The sequence below is a fragment of the Falco biarmicus genome, chromosome 8, assembly GCF_023638135.1.
Source record: "Falco biarmicus isolate bFalBia1 chromosome 8, bFalBia1.pri, whole genome shotgun sequence".
Classification (NCBI taxonomy): Eukaryota; Metazoa; Chordata; class Aves; order Falconiformes; family Falconidae; genus Falco; species Falco biarmicus.
Window position 1 is genome coordinate 23,436,853 of NC_079295.1, and position 26,649 is coordinate 23,463,501.

The 26,649-nt window shown below is 34.9% G+C and overlaps 1 protein-coding gene across 1 annotated transcript in view; it reads left to right on the forward strand.

The window, feature by feature from the left end:
* The window catches only part of LOC130154299 (sodium channel protein type 1 subunit alpha), a 103,326-nt gene that overhangs the window by 54,452 nt on the left and 22,225 nt on the right, over positions 1–26,649 (forward strand). Inside the window, exons 10-22 of the mRNA XM_056350277.1 lie at positions 117–258; positions 415–621; positions 1,125–1,430; positions 2,173–2,520; positions 3,727–3,859; positions 4,697–4,935; positions 7,204–7,377; positions 8,004–8,360; positions 9,060–9,542; positions 13,098–13,215; positions 14,623–14,777; positions 17,260–17,433; positions 20,001–20,123. Coding sequence (XP_056206252.1) covers positions 117–258; positions 415–621; positions 1,125–1,430; positions 2,173–2,520; positions 3,727–3,859; positions 4,697–4,935; positions 7,204–7,377; positions 8,004–8,360; positions 9,060–9,542; positions 13,098–13,215; positions 14,623–14,777; positions 17,260–17,433; positions 20,001–20,123 — 2,959 coding nt within the window. The remainder of the gene's footprint in view (positions 1–116; positions 259–414; positions 622–1,124; positions 1,431–2,172; positions 2,521–3,726; positions 3,860–4,696; positions 4,936–7,203; positions 7,378–8,003; positions 8,361–9,059; positions 9,543–13,097; positions 13,216–14,622; positions 14,778–17,259; positions 17,434–20,000; positions 20,124–26,649) is intronic.

Consider the following 26,649-nt stretch of genomic DNA (forward strand, 5'->3'; position numbering starts at 1 on the left):
GTTCTTGTCTGATGAACTAAAGAAAAATCTTCTTTTTAATCCTAATCATCTCCTGGACATTCCAGGTGATAATATTAAAATAGCTATAAAAGGTAACGCCGAGTTTGTCTTTGTAGGCAGTGCCCAGAAGGATATACATGTGTGAAAGCTGGTAGAAACCCCAATTATGGCTATACAAGTTTTGACACCTTCAGCTGGGCTTTCTTGTCACTGTTTCGCTTGATGACTCAAGACTTCTGGGAAAACCTTTATCAATTGGTGAGACTTTTTGAATGTGAAATAGACTAAGTATATTTGTACCAATAGTGCAAGAGGCCTAGAAACAATTTTCTTGTATTATTTTAATATAGCAATATGAAAACCAGAACTTTTGTTAACCCATTCTTGCTTATATAAATGTGTTCTTATTTCCAGACACTGCGTGCTGCTGGGAAAACATACATGATATTTTTTGTTCTGGTGATTTTTCTGGGTTCTTTCTACCTGATCAACTTGATCCTGGCTGTGGTCGCCATGGCCTATGAAGAACAGAATCAAGCAACCATGGAAGAAGCAGAGCAGAAAGAGGCAGAATTTCAACAGATGCTGGAACAACTGAAGAAGCAACAAGAAGCAGCTCAGGTATAATTTATGATGTAGCAATGCAGAAGTGTATGGAAGTAATTTTACTAGAGATATTCACCCTCTGATTTCTGAATTTGGAGTTATAGTTTTATATATATATGAAACACCCTGTTGGGCTTTCAACAACAGAGCTAACTCAGAGATTTTCTATTCTGCACTAAATCATTGTACTGTGAGTGATCCAGCCATAATCATGAAAGAATATTCAAAATGGGGTATACATTATTCATTATGTTTTTCTTAGACTAGTGTAATTAATATAGTCTAATAGACTTTTGCATTTAAAAACTACTCGTGAAAGATGGAAGAAGGCTATGACCAACACCTGTCTGGAGTCAGGAGAGTAATTAAGAAAAAAACTAGGGAGAGGATATCCTCTGGGAAGTGTTGAGATTCAGGGTGTTTGGACTAGAAATTCTATATAAGCAAATTTTAAAAAGAAACAAAAATACAATATCATGGTTTTCTCAGTGACACAAATTCATTCTGCATCATGGCAGGCAGCAGCGGTGGCAGCAGCAGCAGTAACAGCATCCGCAGAGTCCAGGGAGCCCAGTGCTGGGGGAGAACCAGGAGGGCTCTCAGAAAGTTCCTCAGAGGCATCAAAATTGAGCTCAAAGAGTGCAAAAGAGAGGAGAAATAGGAGGAAAAAAAGAAAACAGAAAGAACAGTCTGGAGGAGAAGAAAAAGATGAAGATGAATTTCACAAGTCTGAATCAGAAGACAGCATCAGAAGGAAAGGTTTCCGGTTATCTATCGAAGGCAATAGACTGACATACGAAAAGAAGTATTCTTCTCCACATCAGGTACTGCATATAACTGGTTTTAGTAGAAGCATACATTTAAAGCATCATAGGCTGTTACAAAACTTCTTTAGTCTTCCTGGTACAGTAATGACCCTACTGATTAACTGAATAACTGAGAATAACTGAGATTTTCATTAGACTTCATTATCGTTGCTAGTGCTTGAGAGAAAAGGCTGCAGCTGCTAGATTGTCTTGTAAAAAAATACTTAGAATTACATGTAACCTTATATCTCTATTCTTGTAATAAGATTGTTTAAAAATCATATTAAAATATTCTCTGATTCTGTGAGGGGTTTTTAGAGTGATTATATATTATCTAGACTTATGAAAGTACTACAGTATTGTTCCATTATGGTAGCCTCATATTTTCCTCCTGCTTCCAAGACGTTTGGAGGTTGGTTCAATATGGCAGGATGCTGCATACATGAACAAATGTGCATGTATAGACTCCCTTTTTTTCTTTATGGGTATTGCACAACTACTGTACTCAGCAACTCTAACATCAGGAGAAAGGAGCTAAAAATTGGTTTAGTCTGAAGAATCCATGAACAGTGGTACTTCTATCTGCAAAATATTGAAATACATACAAAAATTTCACGGCAGCACATCTTCTGGGGAAAATGGTTACTCTCATTTAAGAAAAAAAAAAAACAACAACCAAACAACAAACCCTATGCTATCCTAATAACAATGTTAAGTTTGAAGTTTTCAGGTAATAATCAGAAATTCTCTTTGCTTGCAGTCTTTGCTGAGCATTCGAGGCTCCCTGTTTTCCCCAAGGCGCAACAGCAGAACAAGTCTTTTCAGCTTCAGAGGTAGAGCAAAGGATATAGGATCAGAAAATGACTTTGCTGATGATGAGCACAGCACTTTTGAAGACAATGATAGCAGAAGAGATTCTCTCTTTGTGCCACGCAGACACGGTGAACGGCGCAACAGTAACATTAGTCAGGCCAGTAGGTCATCCAGGATGCTGGCAGTGTTTCCAGTGAATGGGAAGATGCACAGCACTGTGGATTGCAATGGGGTGGTTTCCCTGGTTGGTGGCCCATCTGTTCCTACATCGCCTGTTGGACAGCTTCTGCCAGAGGTGATAATAGATAAACCAGCTACTGATGACAATGTAAGAAAGTTTTAAATAGCTTAGGCATCGTGGCCTTTTCTTACTGCACCAGCCAGTGTTTTCTACAGAATGGAACCCTTGGCAATGCTTCCTGGTTGGTCAAGCTGTGAATGCTCCTGCATCTTGTAAAATCTTTAATAAATAGAACAGTTAAGATAGGTTTGCAACCTAAGCATTTACTTACAAGTATTCTCATAATAAACATGGAATTTGCAGTTTCCAAGCAATAAAATATTAACTAACTTACACATTCATAAAACCACTTTGCTTTACTGTATTACTGTGCTATACTTTGCTTTTGCTGATCTAAAGGTCCATCTGGCTATGGTCTGCAAAATCATAGTTACTATACAATTGAAAATAGTATACAAAAATGTTTTATAACCGCAATCAATATGATGCTGCTGTTACCACTTTATCAAAATTAGCATTAGTAGTTAATTTTGATAACATTCTTCCTTATCAACCCTGTTAAAAATGTAAACAATTCTTTACTATCTTTTATTTCTCATTCCTATATATTTTCCATCATTGATGGTGGAGTTCTGCAGTGTAGATAACAAATAGTTCTTTGGAAGTTCACATTTCAACACATACTTCCAAAAATACAAATGCCTGTGTGAACATATGTGCAGCACATATTGCTGCTATTCTCTTACCACATACAAGGTAAGAGAAGGTGTCTCAAAAAAATTTCTTGCTTAGTTCAAAGTTGTCTACTCACATTACTAAAGAATACTAGCATGAGGAAGCATGAGGAAGTCAGACTTTTCTTACTTGCTACAGTTTGCCTAGGGGAAAAGACTGTTTTGTTACAAAACCCAGAATATTTTGTCAACAGGAACAAGGCAAATTACAGTTTGCAAAAATTTTATACAATATTTTGAACCCAGTCCTTTTCCATTTGCTTAAATCATTTTTCATGGCTTGAAGGAAAGAAATGCAAAAGTTAAGTATATAAAGTCTCTCTCAATCTTGAACAGTAAGGTAACTTGCCTCATACCTTTTAAAAATTATTTAAAAGATACTAAAAAGTAATAAAAGTCCGACATGATAAAAATTGAAGTGCACGAAGCACGTTTCCAAGCTAAGACACTAATAACAGGCTTCTATATAGTACTTGCTTATCTTATTTCTCCAACATGGTCTTACCTATTGTTGTTCTCCATGTAGGGTACCACTACAGAAACAGAAATGAAGAAGAGAATATCAAGCTCTTTTCACGTTTCTATGGACTACCTGGAAGATCCAGCTTTAAGGGAAAGAGCCATGAGTATTGCTAGCATCCTCACAAACACTGTGGAAGGTGTGTGCCATGCATAGCTTAATATTTAATATCTGCTTTTCCAATGGACTTCTGAAAATTTGAGTTGAAACTTAAAAACTGATTTCAAATAGCTTCATTAACAGAAACTGTCCCACAAATCAACACATAGTTATCAGTAAACTCAAACCTCTTTATTCATTAAAGTTATTACATAAATAAGCATTTCTATCTCGTTTTGCCACCATCTACATTATGTGGTCATCAGGACTACAGTTATGATGGTTTGGTGGTCCTAACTGAGTGGATGCTTATGCATAGTAATTAAAAACATATTATTGGACACAACATCGGACACAAAAAAGCCACTGAATATTTCCAAGTATATACAACCATTGTTCAAATGTATATGTGTTTTTAGCAGTTACATTTATTTAGTTACGTTTTAAAGTGCTATTCTAGGTGAAAGAAATGTTTTTTTCTTGAACTAGGAATGAAAATCATATTGGAATTTTTCACCTAAAGACCACAAATTTCAAAATAAAAATATTTACATAATAGAACAGTAAGTAGGAGGAACAGGCTGAAGTGTAATTAAGGAGAAATTAAATTCTTAATACAAATCAATGCATAAATTGACACTGATCAGTATAGTGATTGGAATAAAAAGAAATTGTGCTTGATAGGTAAGCTTTGAACATAATGAATATATTTGATAGGAATTTTTAAATACTTTCTTGATAAGCCATATAAAAAGGGACTTATTGGAGGTTAATCAGTACCAGTGCATTCTGCCAACATTGACTAGTACAATTCGTATAGGACTGAGGAATCTTAGAGTAATCACATAGTTACCTGTATGAATTTCTTTTCCCACAGAACTTGAAGAATCAAGACAGAAATGCCCACCATGTTGGTATAAATTTGCAAATATTTTCTTGATCTGGGACTGCAGTCCGCATTGGTTAAAAGTAAAACATATCGTCAACTTAGTGGTAATGGACCCATTTGTTGACCTGGCTATTACAATTTGCATTGTTTTGAATACACTCTTTATGGCTATGGAACATTATCCAATGACCGAAGAATTCAATAATGTACTTTCAGTTGGAAACCTAGTAAGTCTGTTGGATTTTTATGTTCATGATTTGGAAGGAAATATGTCTGAAATGACTGAAAGAACTTTTAACAGCTGCTTTTTTTTTTTTTTTTTTTTTTTTTTTTTTACTCTTTAGAAAGTAGATTTCTTGGCTTCCAGATATGACTATCAGAACATTTTTGGGCATTTCACTGTCAACCCTAGCTCTAACTTAGGATACTGTAAAATCCATATATTGCAGTGTTCTGCAAAGCTACAAAAAAAAATTAAAAATGGCTACATTAACTAAGGTCCATATTAAACAGAAGTTGATTTGTCTCATTACTAAACCAGGAAGTGCAGTACTTCCATGAAAAGACGCTGCAAATAAACATAGTGTAAATTTTTCAATCAATACAATACAAATCTTTAAATTATTAATGTGTTTTTAATTGCTCTGTTTCCTGAGCACATTTACAATAGCTAAAAGAGCCATTTAAAAGCATTTCTAGAATTTTCTTCTGTAAAAGACTTTTTATGTGGATATGTGGATTGTTTTATTCATATGCTTTATGTAAAACTATGAAAAATATCCTGCAGTATTTTTTCCTCTTATATTTTTTTATACTTTTTATCATCATATAATTAGTAAGATCTCTTCTCCTCATGTTGTCAACTACATTTTCTGCCTTCTACTTCAAAAAGATGAATTATTAAAGAATTCAGGAGTTAATTTTTTGTAGCTCTGATGCCTCTGAGATGACAGGTTTGATCACATAGAAGTATCTGTAGCTGCAGTCCTACTTTGTCTCTTATTTTAAGAATTGATTTCTTATAATGGGTTTTTTAATAATCTTTGTTTTTTAATGGATAAAAAATACCTCAGATCATGTGAATAACTACAGGACTTAGAAGGGAAAATGAATACATAAATGCATAGCTAGTTTTCATATACTTGAAATAAGGGACACTGAATCTGCATTTCCTAGTAAAAATGTAAAATCTTGTAGCATTTTACTGTTTGTTTTCCAACCAAGAAAATGCCATATAAATCTTGGTGTACATCTGACTGCAAAGAGAGTGCAAGCGAATCTGGCTATAAGCACCACCCTTTCCCAGTCTTATGTCTTCCTGACATAAACCCCTTTGCAATATACAGGCTTTCAGGGTTCACCTGCTGCAGTAGTTCCACTTGAAAGCTTCTTGAGAACCTCACTGTCCTGATCATTAGGAACCTAAGTCAGCATTTCAAACTGTATTTATTCATTCCTACCTCTTCCTCAGTGGTTCCAATCGTGTAGCTTAAAACATAGTAACCCTTCCCTCTTCAATGTTTCTATCTGGAATGTATTATAAGGCTGTAATAAAATCTAAGCAAGGCCAGGACTCTTCTTGTCCATCTGCTGATTATCCCAGCTAGATCATTCTCTTTATCTGCCCCATTTTGTGTTGAGCTTGCTTGAAAATGGGTTTATGAAACCAAAAAAAAAGAACATTTCAGACTAGGGCTCAGGCAGCCTTAAAGGGTGACTTTAGTACATTCCTATCTTACAAGAAATTCTCCTAAGACTTCTCTCAAAGCTACTCAGGTCCACTACCTTGGTGGCTCCTAAATATGATTCCTGCTTCGTTCAGCATAGCTTACCACGATGAGAAACTGTCAGCAGCAACCTGATGTTTAAAATGCATTCTTAAATGCTTACTCGTGACAACAAAGTGATAGCTTCACTGAACTTCCTGGCAACACCCAGGTAGAAGTTCCTCAATTTCAGCAAGCTGGTGTATCTCAGTTGATCCCCATCCGGTATAAATAATCGTATCCCTGTTGAACTCAATGGGATTATGGCAGGTTATACCAGCAAAAGAGCTGCCTCTCCAGAGTCTTAGATTTGGCCTCATTGATGCTGCTTTGTATGGTAATTAACATACCAAGAAAGATGTTATACCATGTAACTTCTTGGAAAGCATTCTGGTTTATGATGTGAAAATCAAATCTGGGCTATTGTTTGTACAGTACATGAGAAAGTCCAGATGCTGATAGAGTTGAAATTGTATTATGAATGTTATAAAACAGAAGTTTATGTAATGTCTTTAGTATAAAATGTAATTAATTGAAAAAATTACTTGGTTTGTATGGCACTTGTTAAGGGAAGGTGGGTATGATGAATTACTACAGTACACTGAACCATTTTTAAGTATTAGGTTTGGATAAGACATTGCAGATATGTAGCTTGAATTAAAAATCTAGACAATCGCTAAATCCGTAATGTATTTCACAATGAAATGACAAACTGCATTTTGAATTCAGGTCTTCACTGGAATCTTCACAGCAGAAATGTTTCTCAAGATAATTGCAATGGATCCTTACTACTATTTTCAGGAAGGCTGGAATATTTTTGACGGTTTTATTGTAACACTTAGCTTGGTGGAGCTTGGTCTTCAAGATGTGGAAGGACTCTCAGTTCTTCGATCATTCAGACTGGTAAATTTACATCAATTGCACTGATTTTTCAATGGGGCTTCATTAAAATAATATATATTTTTCCCTTAAAAATTTGCTTGATGTTTGCCATGATACTGATCCTGATATCTCATTAGTACAAATCCTTATTACTTGTGGTATCCTACTGTCTTCAATGGGAATTGATAGAGATCAGACAAATAGATAGCAGTGGGTGCCCTGGGCCCATTTCCAATGTGTTTATTGTATATACACACTTGAAACATCCTGCTATGTAGAAACAAGCTGGCTCACTAGTGGTATCGTGCTCTGATTGGCATCATTGGAATAGATCTGCCCAAATACCAGTAGAAAAATGGCCCAGGTGATTTTAACAGATGAACCCTAGATTTTAAATTCCATCTAATATGACCAGTAGCTTCTTTGGCCTCCAGTAAAATCTATGCTATGAGGATATCAAGCTCTAACTTCACAAGATTTTGTTGACTGAACCTTCCATCTTCATGCTTTTAGACAAGAGGATACCCACTGAACAGTGATACTCAGGGCTTATTTTGCAGTAATATCCTTTCTTCCACAAATTAACTTTAAAATACCTTTGTGTCTTTTTTACTAGTTGTCCTAACAGCATTTTTCTTTTCTTCCAGTTACGAGTTTTCAAATTGGCAAAATCTTGGCCAACACTAAATATGCTGATAAAAATTATTGGCAACTCAGTGGGGGCTCTGGGGAATCTGACCCTGGTGCTGGCCATCATTGTGTTCATTTTCGCTGTGGTTGGGATGCAGCTGTTTGGGAAAAACTACAAGGAATGTGTCTGCAAAATTGCAAGTGACTGTGTGCTTCCACGCTGGCACATGCAAGACTTTTTCCACTCTTTTTTGATTGTATTTCGAGTGTTGTGTGGAGAATGGATAGAAACGATGTGGGACTGCATGCAGGTCGCAGGCCAAGCCATGTGCCTTACTGTCTTCATGATGGTCATGGTGATTGGAAACCTTGTGGTATGTAATCAACGCGTTAGCAAAAAAATTATTTGGCAACAGAGTGGGCTCCATCCTGAAGCGAACTAAGTGTTCTGGCTCTGCTTCAACAAAGCACTTAAGCAGGTGGTTTCAAGCGATGCTTAAAGTTAAGCTTAAGAGCTTTTTTGGATTGATAACAAAGTATTCTGCAATATCAAAATCCAAAGGATGTTAGAGTGAGCACTTAGTCACATTCTTAATTTGTCTTTTGGCTCTTTGTGAACATTTTGTGCTTCAAATAATTTTAGTTTATGGGCTCTTCATAAACCATTTGCTGTGGGGGTTTTTAGTATTTATCCTGTATGATTAGTCACCTAAATAATCTAATTTCTGCTGTGTGATGGGATAAATTAAACCTTTTAATGATGCTGAATAGCAAATCATTTTTAGATTATAATATTTGGCACCAAAATACTTATATACTCTGGGGATTTTAAGATACGTTTACAGGTATTAGTCAGTTGCAGGAATATTTTTGAATAGTAAACAGGACCTAAGCAAAATTTAAAAAGCTCAGGTTTCTTATGGTGAGGAGAAAAAGTTTTGAACATGCTTTTCTTTGATTGTGGTAAATTATTGGGGTTTCAGTCTTCGATGTCACTAATATGACAGTTTTAATAAAATAAATTCTCTTTGTTTAGATGAAGTCTAGAACATCCTTTTTTTATCTTTCTGCAGGTATTGAACCTATTTTTGGCCTTGCTCTTGAGCTCATTTAGTGCAGACAACCTTGCCGTGACAGATGATGACAATGAAATGAATAATCTCCAAATTGCTGTAGCAAGAATGCAGAAGGGCATAGATTATGTGAAAAGAAAAGCACGTGAATTCATCCAAAAAGCCTTTGTTAAAAAACAAAAAGCTTTAGATGAAATCAAACCGCTTGATGATTTGAACAACAAAAATAGCTGTATTTCCAACCATACAACCGTGGAACTAAGCAAGGACCATGACTATATTAAAGATGTTAATGGAACAACTAGTGGCATAGGCACAGGTAGCAGTGTAGAAAAATACATCATTGACGAAAGCGATTACATGTCCTTCATAAACAACCCAAGCCTCACTGTGACAGTGCCCATTGCTGTGGGTGAATCCGACTTTGAAAATCTAAACACAGAGGAATTTAGTAGTGAATCAGACCTGGAAGAAAGCAAAGAGGTATTTAGATATTTTGTGCATTTCTTTCTGATCTTTCAAGGCTTTTATTTGGGGCATGGGGGAGTGGGGTAGGGGGTGAGGGGTGGGTGTCATATCCAATGTATTGGATCTTGATCATTTGTTAATTTGACACTTATTTGTACATGGGCATAAATGAGTGTGTGAAAAAGGGTTTAATTCTTGATGAACAAAAGTGTGAGAAAGGGTTAAAATTTACAGTCTCCAAGAGGAGATAAGATGCCAGGCAATGGGAGACCAAACTAATTTGTAAGAACTGTTTATGGTCCATATGGTAGTTGCAACAAATGGTTGGGCTGGGCAGTGCCTTAGCTCTAGCCTTATTCCACCAGAAACTTTTGTTTGCCTCGTGTAACAAGGGTTCCATGAGGAGTGTCACACATCTTCTCTCTGCCACTCAAAAAATCCCCTCTATGGGTTTTTTTTGTGAGCAGGTATAGATGAGAAAACATAAAGATAATTTAAATATTTCCTTTAGAGACAGGAATTATTTTATTTTTTAAAATTGTCAGCTCTCCTAGACCTAAATTCCCATAAAAATAAGTTTTAACCATAGACTCTTCCATATACTTTAAATTCACTTAGTTGTTAAAACTGAGAAATAGTATCAACAGACAAAAATATCTCATGCTGCTGAGGGAATGCCAAAGCAGGCTATAGATATAAAGCCTTGTTGAGAACTGAATTTAAAAAAAAAAAACAACTTATTAAGGCTATAGCTGTTCCTTTACATGACTTTTTGTCTGTGGCTATTTTAACAAAATAATTTCAATTTATTTGATAACATAATTTTCAAAACAACTACACCCTTAGTGACTAAGTTTGTTGACATTTTAGTCATACCAGAAAATTATCTTTCCAAATGCTTAACAAAATTAATTTTCTGACTTAAGGAACCTCAACCTTAAACTAGCTAGTTTCCATACTGGTAGCAATCCAATTTCAGCTCATCTTCTCCTGCCACTTTTGTACAGCTAACAGTACTTCAGACACCTAATTTTAGACTAGCTGAATTCTGTACTACTGTCACTTCGGTGCGCATAATCCCTCTAATGTACTCAACAAAACCCCAGTGTTACGCTAAGTGCAGTCTTTGGACCCTCCCCTGAGGAAGGAGACCTCTACAAAACAGCCTCTCCCCTTGGCAACCTGTTTCAGACACAGTGTTGTTCCCACTTCCCAATTAATATCTGAAGCATCAATATCTTTTTCCTGTCAAATATTAGCCCAAATGTCTTATAATTTGACTTTGACTCAAGTTTCTGAACTGCTTCCACAATAAAGGTTGTAAGAATGTGTTTGAACACATTACATACTTGCCCCAGCAGGAAGGATTTTCTAAATAAAACAACATTTAAAGAAAGATTCATTGGAGAAAAATGACTGTCGTCTACTGTCCCAACTGCACTGGTGCTGGCCAGTCCAGTCTAGTCCAGTCTTCCAACCCATTACAGGGCAGGCAGTCAAATGGAGTGACAAGCTGGTTTATTCCCAATGGGGAATAGATTTCGTTTAGGAAAGCTTTCTGTAAATGTGCTGCTACCTGTAGGACCAGGGTTACCTTTTATCCTACTGTGTAAGTACTGTGACATTCCTGAATTCCCTCAGAAGCTTGTGAAAAAGCAGCTCTATTACATAGTTTTCCATGGAAAATCCATCCAGCAGTGCTGTTTTGGATTTGAGTCCAACTCCTTATTTGTATTGACTGTTAGTGAAACGGGACTGTAGAGAAGAAAGTATAAACACCAGAACAGCAGAGCCTTTGCATTAGCTGTTTTTGAGGAGAGCCCACTTAGGAAGGACTGTATGGATTCTCTGCTGCTCAGGCCAGAGGGCACTAACAGGGGAGAGTTCCAGCTGGCTTCAGACTATATTGAGTTTTATCAGCATCATTTATGAGCTCATTTATATGAGCATCATTCCTGGAGTTTTACAGTGCTGGCCAGGATCCTTCTGTGTTGATTGGGTTAGCGCTAAAAGTAGGGGGGTTCAGGGGGGGTTGGTTGGTTGATTGGTTGGTTTTCCAGCTGAGTACTTTTTCCTCCCTTAGCAAAGTAACGATCATCTTAAAATTGTAAATTACGCTCTTCATTTCAGAGAGTTTAATTTTAGTGTGCAAAAAGTAGCTGACAATAATAATATAGAAAATTTGCTTCTTAGAAGAAAATAGAGAAATAAAATGAAATATTTTTTTCCAAAAATGAAAAAGCTCAGGAAAAGTTCTGAAAAATATTTTAAGAATTATTTTGAAAAGTGGTAAATCATAGGATGATTTGTGAAAATTGGAATACTAGAAGTATACAATATTTTTGTAAAAATATCAGAGGCAACTCTGTAATGTAATTTGGGAAAAAAACAACTCTATTAAATTGGTTCATGTGACAAATATTGACAGAGCCTGAAACTGGATACATCAGCCCGTTTTCCTGATGAAGCTGAAACATTGTTCTTCCAGCCTCTATAGTCACTGCAAGATTAAATTAACTAAAACCTGGCTACTTAAAATATTACAGATTTCATTAAGCTCCATGCAACTCAATATCAATGAGTCCTGGAATTGTTACGGAAAAACAGACTGGCTACTGCTTCAGCAAGAGTTTTGTTGTTAGGGTTTGGGGGATTTTTTTTTTCTTTTTTTTTTTTTGTCCTCAATATCAAAAAGCCAGCTGCAACCTAGCATTGATGAACATATATTGCATTTATTCCATTATTTTGTTTGCCTCTACATCCGTAAATATCTTTCCTTCACAATTTTTACCTGATCTTTAGCCATGATACCAACCAGCTAGATTGCAACCAGGCTCCAGCTGCATGTTACAACACTTTTAGAATTTTTAGGATGAGGATTAGCCATTCAGTTTTTTAAAATTTGGTCCTCACCTTCCACTTACCTCTTTTTATACTAATCATGTTATTGAAAATTTGATTGGGTTATAAAACACGATCTCTTGTTTTATGGGCCATCCTTAAGCTTCCTCAGCCTTACTGCATGCAGCTTCTGCTTCACTCTGAGCTGGACTTTCAGCAATTTTAATCTGGACTTGCTGACCATTAAAGTATAGCTTTCTCTGCTGAGCAGTGCTTTTTTCCCTCATTCCTCTGAGCTCTCACCTCATTTATATAGTTATCATTAGGTTTTTACTTGTTTTTTCAGTAGACACTATATATTCCTGCATATATATTTCAGATTTATTACTTCTATGTAGGTCAAGAGATCATTGCCACTTATGGTTAGTTGTGGGCATAAATCTTTGCAGGCTTAGCATCATCATTCAGATTTTTCAGTTTGGAATATAATTGTATTTAAAGCCTTATTTATCACTGATACACCTTTTATTTAATGGATCCATGCAACACAGAAGGAAAACCAAAGAGATTGTACAAAGTTCACATATGTTTATCAGCAATTTACTTATGTTGAACACTAGAACTTCAATACAATGGCAGAATTATTTAGTTATTCTGAAATCAAGTAATGTTTGTCTTAAAAATATTAATTGTGCATTTGTGATGCCTTTTTTTTTTTTTCCTTTACAGAAGTTAAATTCATCTAGTTCATCTGAAGGTAGCACAGTTGATATCGGACTTCCTGCAGAAGAGCAACCAGAAGCTGAACCTGAAGAAGCCCAGGAGCCAGAGGCCTGCTTCACAGAAGGTGTTTGGAGCAAAAATATTGAAAATAATTACTCATGATATATGGAATAATTACCTATTTAAACCAAGTATTGAATTACTCTTTTGTTAATGTTTAAGCCGTTATCATTAGCAACTGCAGTTTTAGATCATAATTTACCATATGGATGCTGATACTACAATTACACTATATATCAGATAGACAATTAGAAAAACATTTTATTAGAAATTTATCATTATTTTTAAAATAAGAAAAATATATTACTGAAAGTTTTATTTTAGCATGAACTACTGTACTTTCAGAGTTTAGTTACAGTCTCTTAGATATAAAATGACACACCACTTTTATTCTGTTCCTCATAGACATCTATCAAAGTGCTTTATAAAGTATACATTACTGGTAAATAAAATTTGCACCTGGATGATCTTGTGCAAAATGCTAAATGAACCTTCTACAAATTTGCAAAAAGAGAAGGAAGAGCCTTTGTGTACCACCTGGGGCAAGAACAGTCTCACCTGGTGGACTCACTCATCTTTCATGCTTCCTTCTATTGTCTCTTTTACACGACCCAATAAAACAAGAATCTGGTCATAAACTTTATTTGCAAAGGCATTTCTTGTGAGAAACCTTATGGATGTCTGCACATGAAGGAGGTAGGGAAAGGAATAAGTTTAAAACAGTAATGTAAGGATATAAACGCCATTTATGGTGTCCATAAGCAAGAGTTAAATTTAGAGTTTGGAAAGCAAAAGCTACTGTCGGTGCTGGGGTTGGGTTATTTCTGGACATGATAACAGGTATTTGTTTAGAAATTTACACTGAGCTAGTAAGAAGTAGTACTGTAACAGACTTGGATTTAGCAAGGAAAATACCATTATTGATTACTAGTATTTTTCTACTTAAATGAAAGGAGGAACCAAATCAAGTCAGCAGCTAAATCATAAAAGCTTAATAAATTAAGGGCACAAGTTAGAGAAGTTAGCTGGTACTGAAAAGCTGAGAACTCAAATAGGAGGCGTAGGTTTTTTCACACAATAAATGCAACATTCTCTGAATTTAGAATCCCAAACAAAAGAAAGTACAATTTAATAACACTTGCCCATATCTTAGTACATAAACCTACTGAACATTTGGATGAGTATGTGTGGGTTTACTCATACTCTGTATTTTGTAATTTGGCTTCATGTTCCATGATTTCATCTTTTTGTGTGCGCTCTTGTTCATTTAATTGCAAATTCTAATTTTCTCAATGTTAAATTTTGTTTTTATTTGGAGAATCTAGCTGAAAATCTATTGGTTTTTTTACTAAATAGCACAGTTTCTGCAAAGGTAGCATTGTATCATTAACACAATGCATAACCAAAATTCATGCAATTCAACAGAATCTTTTTGGTTTTTTCCCCATTCAATGCATACACTGTTTTAAAGGCTGTGTACGAAGATTCAAGTGCTGTCAAGTAAGTATAGAAGAAGGGAGAGGAAAGCAGTGGTGGAACCTTAGAAAAACCTGCTTCAAGATTGTTGAACACAACTGGTTTGAGACTTTCATTGTCTTTATGATTCTCCTCAGTAGTGGAGCTCTGGTAAGTAGAACATGAACAGTGTGTCACAATGTTGTCAGAAAACTTCTTAAAAGTTGGCTCTTCAAACATTGATTTAAATATTTTCTCCCCCGGAAAGAATGCACAATTCCATATCTTCAAATGACAGAACTAAATTTTAGTCGGGCCTTTGAAAGAATAGTAGAAAAAGTCTTTTCTCAACAATATGTTGAAAACAGATGAGACATCATTGATTAGAGAGTGAAAAAACATTATTTTGGAAGTAACTGTAATGGCATGAACAGCTCACAATACCTTGCAAAGAGCCAGAGCTAGCTTATACAGTCTTTAAAATGTTAGGTGCTAGAACAGCAAGAAAGATTACGAATTTCTGTTTGTAATGATGCCCTTCTAAGAATAAGAATGTATTCTATATGCTTTTAATTCAGCTCCTACTGACTCATACTTGTGTAGGCCAAAGAGTTATCTATAAAAATGTGAATCTGCTGTAACAAGTATGTGAGGTCAGAATAAAAAGAAGCCAACCATAAGATAAATCTATAACAATAAAAGAAACAAAACATACCTATAATATGCTATTTCACAAATACATATAATGACAAAAAATAAAAAAATTGGAGATGAACTGTTAAATAAGGTGGGCCTGGACACATACTGAGCTGAAGTTTTTGAGGCAAACTACTTGCCCTGTGCAACTACGCTGGTAGATGCAATTGCCCTTTGGTAAATTGCCTAAGTTCTTACATAATAATAAAAAAAATTGTCTGCAAAATTGTATTATAAACCCTTTAGACCACTCCCAATACTTTAAAATACCATTAATGGTTAACAGTTCATGATTATACCTATCATTAGTTTTGGTTAAATCTTTAAGAATTCTTCTGCTTTTATTTGGTGTAATATCAACACAAGCATCAAATAAGCAACTTTGACTCAACACCACGTGACACCTTCCCTATGACCTGAAACCCTTAAAATAGCGACAAACTCCGGTCTACATTGTTGAATTTTGGTTCATGCTATGAGACAGAGAAAACCTTTAGTGACAAGAATAAAACGAGACAAAAGTACTGGCAAGAGATCTGATAAAGGTGAATGTCCATCATTGTATTTAGAGGATGTTTGAGATGAGATCCCACCATGTTAGCATCTCACACATGTGAACATAAGGAGCATGTCATCCCCAGAACATTTATTTTATGAAAATGCTTCAGAGACCAGGGATTAGCCCAAGCCTCGGGAGATGTGAGACCCTGCTCTGCCGTCAACTCCCTTTGTGATACTGAAAAAGTCTCTTTGGACCTGCTGGTACTGTGTCCCAGTGTTCTTCCCAAGGGCGCATTCCAGATAGTCTCACTACGTTACAGCCTGGCAGCCTCCCAGCAAACCGGGGACATTCAGGCAGGGAGCGGGCATACTCCTGGTGGCCAAGAGCACTGCTAGCTAAGCCTCTGGCATGCTCCCACCTGTAAGAAGGAAATTATGCCTGTTGGCTCTTCCCAGTGTTGTGAGATTAAATTGTTAGTGATTCCATACAAGTGTCAGGTACCATAGTGCCTACTCTAAGTATCCAGAAATACTGACACACAGATGTCAATTTGACTGAATCATTTGAACTGTCAGATGTGAAGTGATTCAAAAGAAGGCTGGGTAAAAGTGAATGTTAGTAGCAATAAATATCCAAAACTTTGCAAGCTAGGAGATCATTCCAGTTCTTTCAATCTGATAAAACCAACTGTTCTCCATCAGAAATAATGGCATAATTAAAATTTAAAAGCAATTAAAGAGACAATTTCTTGGAGGACAGGAAGAATTTCTGAAAAGAAGAAGCTGCATATTTTTTCAAATGTCTAAAAATGAAAACACACAAAAAGTGTAAATAACATTCCTAAGATCTCAGAATTTTTTATGTATCTCATAAAGTGTAAATAATACAGTAAAGCAGATATTTTATTTGGATTAATATATTGTTTTTAAGAAAGGAAGAACTGGTTTTATGATTTATAACTTAACATTTTCAAAAAGCAACAGTAGTTAAAAATAGAAGTCAGTTGTATTGCCGTTGTCCTGAAAATTTTACATCTGTGACCCTGGATTTTGTATGGCCCTACATACAAACCAAATGATCTCAGTAGAATTCAGTTCAGGTATACTACTCTGCAGAATCGATGCATTTGTGAGTACTAATCATGATCTCAGAAGAATAATTTACAATCAGCAATAAGTAAACAAATAAAAATCTTTGACCAGTGGAGTGGTTGCTGTGTAATATCTGCTCCTCCTTCCTGTGAACTGGAAAATGTAATTCCACAAGGGAAAAACAGGTATATACAGAGTTAGCAGAAAAGGAAACATTAGATAAAAGTGACACTCCTGTGTCTTTTCTTGAAGAAAGATTATTTCCTTTTCTTGTTGGGTTTGGGGTTTTTTCTTCAGTTACAACCTGAAGTGTGTGCAGTAACAAAAGAGAATAACAAATATCTGTCGATGTTTTTACTCACAGGCTTTTGAAGACATATATATTGAACAGCGTAAAACTATCAAGACCATGCTGGAATATGCTGACAAGGTCTTCACTTACATCTTCATTCTGGAAATGCTGCTGAAGTGGGTGGCCTATGGCTATCAAACATACTTTACTAATGCCTGGTGCTGGCTGGACTTCCTGATAGTTGATGTATGTTGTATATTTCCTAGGTGTTTTATATTTTTTTTATCTCGTTTTTTTAGTTACTTGCTCTGCAACCGTAGTATCTATGTATACCAACTAGTTTACTTTTTAACTTAAAAAGTAAGGTAAATGGAAAAAATTCCGTATTTCTGTCTTTCACTTTATACTTAACAACACTGCCTTCCTATACCACAGAGTTAAGAAAGACTGGGAGTTCTCCTGCTAAAAGAAGAACTTCACATGGTAACCCCACAAGTAGTTAGAGGGTTTATCCCAACACTGTTGTTGAAAGAGGTCATGCTGTCCTCCATTCTGCCCTTGGCTGCTCATTCCCACCTTTGGACCCAACTTCCCTCCTAAGGGAAGGTCTAAGTCACATCCAGCATTTAGATAGGTGTCTGGTCCAGTGGACATCAGACGCACATCTGAATTAAAATTCCTCTGCCAAGAAAACAAAATTCATGTCCACAGATTTTAGTATATGGCTGAACTGAGGTTTTACAAGGAATGCAAGATACATCTGTAGTGTTCGTGGTGTGGCTTAGTATTGAAGTCCAAAAAATATTATGAACTTGCAGTCTTCACAGCCGTGTTTGAAATCAGGCTCAGTAATCTTTCCTGTGAGGGTTATCCCATAGTTATAACTGTACTTGCTTTGCTGTGACATGAGGGAGACTATTTCTTGATGCATTGCCGAAATTATTCAGAATTGAAGAATTAATGTCCTAAGTATACCCCCCTGAGAAAACCTGCAATGTGCAAAAACGCATACTGTGTCTGCAGTCTGTGATAAAGTTCTGTGTGTGAAACTGAAATACGATGTTTTACATAGTCACCATATTTTTAAGATAGACATTTCTGGTAAAACTTATAGGAAAAAAAGATATTGAACAAGCTCGATTTTAAAATTAAGATGCATTTTGACCTGGTTTCAATGACTTAGCAAAAGACACCGAATAGGTAAAAAGTGAGCTCCATAAGCAGTTACTGACCCAAAGAATTGCTGAAAATCCAACAGTTTCTCAATAGGTTCCTAGCATATGAGGGCTAATCAAAACAGTTCATTTTCTCAAGCTTTGTTTTGTGAAAGGTGTCTACAACCTTTTTGATTGGTGTACATCATGGATTAAATATATCTCAGAATCACCTTTACATCTACAGCTACAGATAACCATGATCAAACACAGTACTCACACAAAGAGAGTACCTTCTCTTTGGAAAACTCTTTTGTTCTTTAATGTCTAAATTCTTCTCAAAGTGGGTACCTAAGCGGCATCTATAACAAAAAAGCTTAAAGAAGCATGCAAGCAGAAGCACCTGTTCCTTTTCTAAACTCATTTTCACAAATATTTGACCTGATTTAATTCATAATATCCCAAACATCTATCTTGTGAATGTAAAAATTTGACGACTACTTTGTGTGAAGGTGTAGCACATATTCAAGTGTCTGAATAAGCTCATGATTAAATCCTGCATTTGCACACATGGGTATGTCCTTTAATTTTGCATCTGGAAAGGCTGGAAGTTTTCAGTATTATGATGCATGTGCTGGAGAAAGAAATTCAGATTTCAGAAGAACCTAGTTTTGTGGGTTGCTAGAGCTTAGGATTGACAAACCCAGAAAAGCTATTAATTTCTAAAAGCTGAAGATTTCACATAAAATGCTTGGGTTTAAGTACATTTCCTAAAGAGCACTGTCCTGGCGTTCCTTTTACCTGTTGCATTATTCTTTATAATGAAAGAGTACATGTGACCGTTATGCTATTTTTGGACCAATAAATAGTTAAGGAATTAGAACATCATATAATGAAAGAGCATTTAGAGGAAATGGTAAACAAACAGAAGTATCATTTTGGACGGGAGCCATGGCAAATGTAGAGAATATTGTACTTCTCAGTGAGGGAACGTAGGCACATAGAATATATAACGGCCTGTGTTCTGCCACCTATGGAACCGTTCTTATAAGGTCTTTAAGAAACAGCATAATCCAGGTTAATGGCAGCCTATAGAGCACATAAATACAGCAGTCAGGCAAAAAGATTAGTCAGTGTAAGTAAATACAGAAAAATTAATACTTTCCACGCATTTCCAGAACAGCAATGCTGCTCTGTGACCCATCTGTTAATTCAAAACAGGCTTCAGTGATTTCCCTTTTAGTTGTGGGCAATCAAGTGGAGACATTATCAACTATAATTACTGATCCCAACAGCACTGTAAAACAAAGAAAGCCAGCAATACCTAAACTGATAAAAAGAGGAGATTAATTTAATTTGATTTTTGTGGTTTTAAATGCCTTCAAATTACTAGCAAAATAGGAAATCTGGAAGTATTACTGTTTCCAGGTAATAATTGTTACCTCATGATATTTTTCTTTATTTACCTATCCTACTCTTCTTTCATATTATTTCTCTTTTATTTATTCATTTATTTATTTATTTTATTTATTTAAAAGAAATAACCCTGAAGAAAGTGGTCCAAAATTAGATGCTTCTAAAGAAGTTTATATCTCACATCTATGGTATGTAAAGTAGTATGTACAATATAATAATTTTTACTTTCCTGTTTTCATATAGGTCTCTTTGGTTAGCTTAACAGCAAATGCATTGGGTTACTCTGAACTTGGTGCGATTAAGTCCCTTAGGACACTAAGAGCTTTGAGACCTCTAAGAGCTTTGTCACGTTTTGAAGGCATGAGGGTAAGACAACATGAAAGAATCTGAAACTATGCATGCATAGAAAGAATACATGCATGCAGAACAAGGAATGACAAGTCCATGCAGAAAGGCTGCACTATCTTTTTATCTATTGCATTTCTTTTACTAACAGATAAGCAAAAAGCTTCATCAATTCACCTCAATCCATATGCAGTATCACATAGAAGTTACATTCATCAAGGTTACTTTACTTTCTAGCCAATCTCAGGAGTTTTCCATGTAAGGCTTTGAAATTACCATGAGCTCTCTTAACAGAGTCCTAATAATGAATAACATGTAACAATATTTTATTATTTTTTTATTGATAAACATATCATAATGTTTTTACAGGAATCTAATTTAGCATTAGTTAATAAAGATATTTTCTGTTACCAGTTGAAAGCCTTCATTTTTCTTTATATTTGATAAACTACCTTTGGTCTAACCCCACCGAATTTTACTAGATGGTATTAGAGATATATTCATACCTGCTAGTGGTTTAAATCTATTTCTGAGTTTGGCTGACTTTAAAAACTAAACCAAGTTATTTGATTTCTCTACGAAATTATTCTTTTTGTAAAATGAATGCTTTTCTTATTTCAACAAATCTCTGTTCAATATTTAATACAATGTATATAAGGTTATGTCTTACTTATTCTGAGTAACTTAGATACCCTGCTTACTATTCATCTCACTCAAGAAAGCATTTTAACTTATTTTTTCATTTGTTTATACCTTCTGTTCCTTAAAGCCACTGAATACAAACTAACTCTATATGCATGTCATTCAAATATGTTTTAAGAGAATGCTTTTTGCTACTTTATGGAAACATAAGAGGAAACAATGTGCTAATGAATTTCAAGCCAATTATGAACAAGTGGACTAGCCTGGAATATACTATCTGAACAACCTTTAGATAAAAATCTAAGCTTAATCAAGTCAAATTGAAGCTTAGAATTCTGTTCCTTAAGTTGTATTCAGCAGGCTACATATCTCTCTACTTGAGAATGCATCAGAAAAAAACTACTGCTAACCAACGTCTACTAGGCTAATAAATTACGGTTTCATATAGCAAATCGACTTTTAACCATTTTCTCATTATTTGAAATTAATGAATTGATATTTAGCAGGGTAAGAGCTGGTCAAATACTACAGAATGTACAAATTTCCATTTAAGTTTGGAATGACTATTTGATTTAGCCATTTTCTCTTTCTCCTTCTTTGTACTTACTGTTCATGAACATTCAGATAATTGTGGTTTTGTGCAGAGAAATGTCCAGAAACTGCTGTCAGCTTTACTTTTTTAATAATGTTTTGGTCAGCTGCAGGAGGACTGGGAGACCAGTATAGATGTTACACAGAGACAAGAAATGCAGCTCTTTATATGATGTTGGAAAAAAGAGATCACTTATAGAAAAATAATGTCAAAATTTATTGACAAATGTTTTATTCCATTTTTCTGTATCCTTACATGATTGCCATTGTAAATTTTCCACCTAAAAGATTTAGGATATTCATGCTCAAAGAAAAGTACCTGTTATTTTAAATCTATTTACTGCTTTGCCTTATTTCCCACTGAATAACTATGAAACTATGCCAGAAGCCCAATCACATGATAGAATTTCAGATACAAAGCATGAATATTTCATGAGCAACTTACTGTGTAGGAATCACAGACAAGCCTGGAAAAGCAAAAAAGGTTTCAGCTCTGTCCTCCAATATTAATGATAATCAGTGAAGTACCTGATTCCAGTCACTTATAAAATTTGACTGGTCAACTGGATAGGCCTTATCTTTACTATTAGTTACACGCACTTCTGAAAATGTTTTTTTCCAAAGCACTTGGCAAATATTCACAACAGCTCATTGACAGATAGTAGCATTACTTTATGAATGACTCACGAACAGTAAAAAGATTCAAAATAAATAATTGACCAGCTCATGATAAGACTATAGTTAAACCAGTCTTCTCAGAAACTGAGTTCGTTTCATAAAAATCCATAAAACCAGACTCTTTCTACCAACAGAAAGTAAAAGTAAATCAGCCTTCTTTGCTTTCTTGTATTGCCTATACCTACACTGAGCTGTGACAAAAGAAGCTGAGTTTTATTCAGCACGTACTTGTAATTTTAGTGTTTACCCCTGTGTTCAAAACTGTGCAATTTTTGCCTTGAAAATATAAGAGATCATATGTGTTCCACAAAGTCCCTGTATGTAAAAAGCTCTGCATTATTTTGTAAAAAAATCTGCTAAGTTCTCGGCTACTTTAAATCAATCTTTTTCTTAAATAAGTTTACCGTTCTGGTGAATTGGAAGAATACAGCATTTTACATAGTCAGCAAACACTAATAACTATTCTGTTATCCCTAAATATGAAACATACTTTACTTTTTAAATTACATTCTTATAAATCTACATTTATACCCTGTAGGTACAACTTAATTTTGTAATTGTGCTGTTTCATAAATGGGATACAAATGAGTATAATATCTATGAATCACTCACACCAAAATAGGGTACAAGTGGTCCATAGCCTGTGTTTGCCTTGAGCACAGAAGTGAATTTTGCCATATTAAAGGCGTTTAAAATATCTGCTAGTATACTGTATTCTGAGAAATTGTAATACTGTCTACAGAGATACTCAAAACTGACTCCACCCAGATGCTGGAAGGCAAAGTAAAGAATTGCTTTAATTTAAATTTCTGTCTTAGGGTTTATATTCTCATCTCAGTTAATGTATGTACTGAACAGAAGTATCTGCAAACTGAGATTTGAATATACCCATTGCTTTTTGTTTAGCTTTTTAGTACCTGCAATATAATGCTTTTGCGCTAGTTCTGAATTGGTATGCTATCTGTAAATGTAGAATACTGAGTATACATTGCTTTGCTGAGTTAGAGAATTAAGTGACAATAAAGCATGCATTTGTGTCTAATTTCACAAAATAAAGCATGTCATGCCGTGCTTGATTTATTAGAGAAATAGTAGAAGGCAGCAAACAATCTGAAATCCACTTGCACTTTCAGTTTTGCATGCCTTATGCATATTTCTGGCTGATGGCTTTAAACATTTACTGTATTTCAAATTTCCAGTCCAATTTTGTAACTCGTAAAACTAAATTAGAATATTTGATCTCTTAAATATCCTGTAAAATTCAATGGCTATTCCTTAGATTCCCTTACCAGGAAAGCGATAATGAGGCATTTTCAGGAATACTCTAAACTTCATTGCTAGGAAAGAAAAATTTCTCATATGATTGAATTATAAAACATAGTATCAAGTGTCTGTCATTACAGATTCACAACTAACTACAGGCTATATATTTCTATTCAATATAGGATAACCTTTCTTCAGCTTGGATGGGGTGGACCACTGGTTCCTCCCCTTACCTGTATTATGGGTATAGTATTTCCCCCGTTTCTATCCTTAATGATTGCGGTGTGACTAATCACTACATTGTGTATTTAGGGTTAGAAGGAGAAATAATCTCATTTGAGAATCCCAGTAGCAGAAAAAGTAGATTATATTTATGCACCCTACACCCCCTTCTTAATTGCTTTGAAATAATATATCTTTGGAAATAATTCTTTGAAATTGCTGATGTTACAGAAATAACATGACAAACTTTGAGAAAAAACAATATTGTTATTTAGAGATACCAGAGTTCTTTCTGCAGAAGAAAGGTGCTGCAGATATGTTTAGATGCTTTTTTAACTGAGATAAAAACCCACTTTCTTTAAAAATTTGAATCTGGTCTTTACATTGTTTTGGAAAGATATGTGCCCTACTCTGTTACACAATTTATAGCTACATACATTCAAATATATCCCGTAGAAAGTTTTGAACATTATTTGTAATACATTAAGAACACACGAAAACACTATAATCTGAATAGTCACGACTATAGATATTTATATAATTGCAGTTTAATTTTTTGCGCAATTTTCAAACCCCTACATGTTACATTAAGACATCATACAACATATAATCCTTTCTTGGAATCTGAGTTCAGTCTTCTTTGGCCTGTGTTGGAAACTAGTTTTTCGTAATTTTTTATAAAATGCCAATAACAGTATAATTTTTGTAGTATCTTCTTGGAGTTAGACATGTCCTGCAGGACATCTCAGTGATTTAAAAAATTTGCATTTACTATCAGATCCTTAGAAAAATCCAGTTCTTAGACCGCAACCCTTGCAAGCACCAGCTGTAGGAGGGTATCATTAGTGTAGGGGTTTTATAGCTTCATTGTCAATGATGTATCAACATAAAAAGCATTCACTGTAAATTTAGCATCTTATCTCACAGTTAAGAATTACATATTCACTCTCAAGGAAGTGTATTCACTATCTTCTGCAAGTTTCGCTTAAATATAGAGGAATATATTTTGTTGATCAAAAGGTTATGCAGTTTGAAGGATTTTTTGGGGACTGTGATCTTATTCATTACCTTTGAATTTTAAAGAAAGTCTATTAGAAGTGTTGTGTCTCCTGAAAGACAATTTAAACATTTGCAAACTTTGATGTAAGAAGACTCTCTGTATAGATGTTCATAAATCATACAGGAAATACCTTAGTATTTTGAGACTTTTTCTTAGACTGTAGCTCTACAATTGGAAAGCAACTTTTGAAGGAGTTTCTTGTATAATTGAAACTGATATAACTTTTGTCAGAATTTGTTTGTTGTGTCTTGAAGAAAATCCTTTTAGGATCAAAATTTAATGAAATATGAATGAGATACATATATAATACAGTTTATATTTTCATTAAAAATGTTAAACAACCCATAAACGTCAATAACATTTCATTTATGCAACAGGAAGAGCAAAAAGTTGGGGTTTTTTTCCCTGCATCCGGTGAAATTTGAAGATCTTGTTCCCACACCAAATAATTACTCTGTTTTCATGCTTGTATGTATTTGCAATATTTACCAGGTCTTCTCAAACCAATGCAGCCATGTGATTTATTGCTTGGCAGATGATTATTGTATTTCATCATACAGTATGTTAAATTATGTCTTTTCTTCAATGTTGTCTTCAAAAGTGTTTTGTTGTATATTTGATTTCTGGTGAGAAACAGAATCAAAGCTGCTCTGGGAACTCCAGTATTTTGTTAAAACCAACAGTGTAGCTTGCTTTTAATAGACTGTTATGTGAATAAGAAATGCTTCTGTTGCTACTTCAACCAAGTTAAATTTTCTTATAAAAGCTAGGACAGAAACTGCAGAATCATTGTGGTTAGAAGGATCCTCTAGCCTAACCTCCCTGCTGGCAGTTCTAGCATTCCAAGATATAAACTCACCACCCAATTGCGTGAAATTTTTCCAGGACAAAGTGCCATAAAAATAGTTTATGCAGTAAGTGTTTGAGGAAGTATTTTGCTTTCTTTGAAGATACAATTCACTATCAGAAGCATTCTTTAGTCAGCTGCAGTTGTACAACAATGAGGAGAAGTAGAAAAGACTGCAGTTGGCTTGTTAAGGGACTGATTTATTTTCCTCTGAGATCTTATATCTCTTGCTTCAACTTTATTTGTTCATTACTGTTAAGATCAAGATTTGGTTGTACCTTCTTGTCAGGTCTCTCTGATTCTTTCCATCTGCCTGTCTTTTTTTTTTTTTTCTTTTTTTGCATACCCTCAGTTAAATTCCAAATTTTTCTTTACAATTGGCACTTTAAGTGGTAGTTTTCTAATAGTCTTCACCCTGTATTCCAAATACAGTCTTCATTTTACTCAAAAATTGAAAATCTTGTCATAAATACTCAATTTTTTTCAGTTCTTTCACATTTGAGGTACTTCTCATGCCAGTTCTAACACTCTGACAAAATTCACTCATTTATTTCATTAAATAATCTTCTGTGCTTTTCTCTTGATTTATAGTAAAATACTAGTCTCACTATCATAATTTACTTTCACATACTTTCTACTTGCTACTTTGCAGTGATCCTGAATTAAGGATAAGCATTAGTTTGCTAGAATAAGATTTCAGTTTCATTTTTTCTTTTCTTCTAACTTTTCTAAACATTATTCTAAATGTCATTTAATTCTGAACTTACATAATTATAGGTCATGTAGTTAAGAATAAATTATATGTACATACATGGCATCAAGGCAAACTGTGTAGCAAAGGTGGCAATATTCTAGTTCTTTTACTATGCAATTCTTAAAGGCAAAATCTGTAAAATGCCTTTAATTTTGGTTGGAGGAGAGAGAAAAAAAAAAAAAGCCAGACTCTTCTCAGGTGTCCACAGTGATAACAAGAGACAACAGACACAAGCTGGGTTAGGGGAAATGTCTATTTGATATAGGGGATTTTGGGGAGGTTTGTGGTTTTTCTTTTTGAGTTTTTGTTGTTGTTGTTTGTTGGTTGGGTTTTGGTTGGTTTTTTGTGGGGGGGATGTGCAGAGGTATTTGATTTTGATTCTAGGAGGCATTGTATGGGTTGGTTGGGGTTTGTTTTTTACAATGAGGTAAATACTGGAACAGTGGAACATAATTAGCGGATTACAGATGACACATTCATACAGCCATGG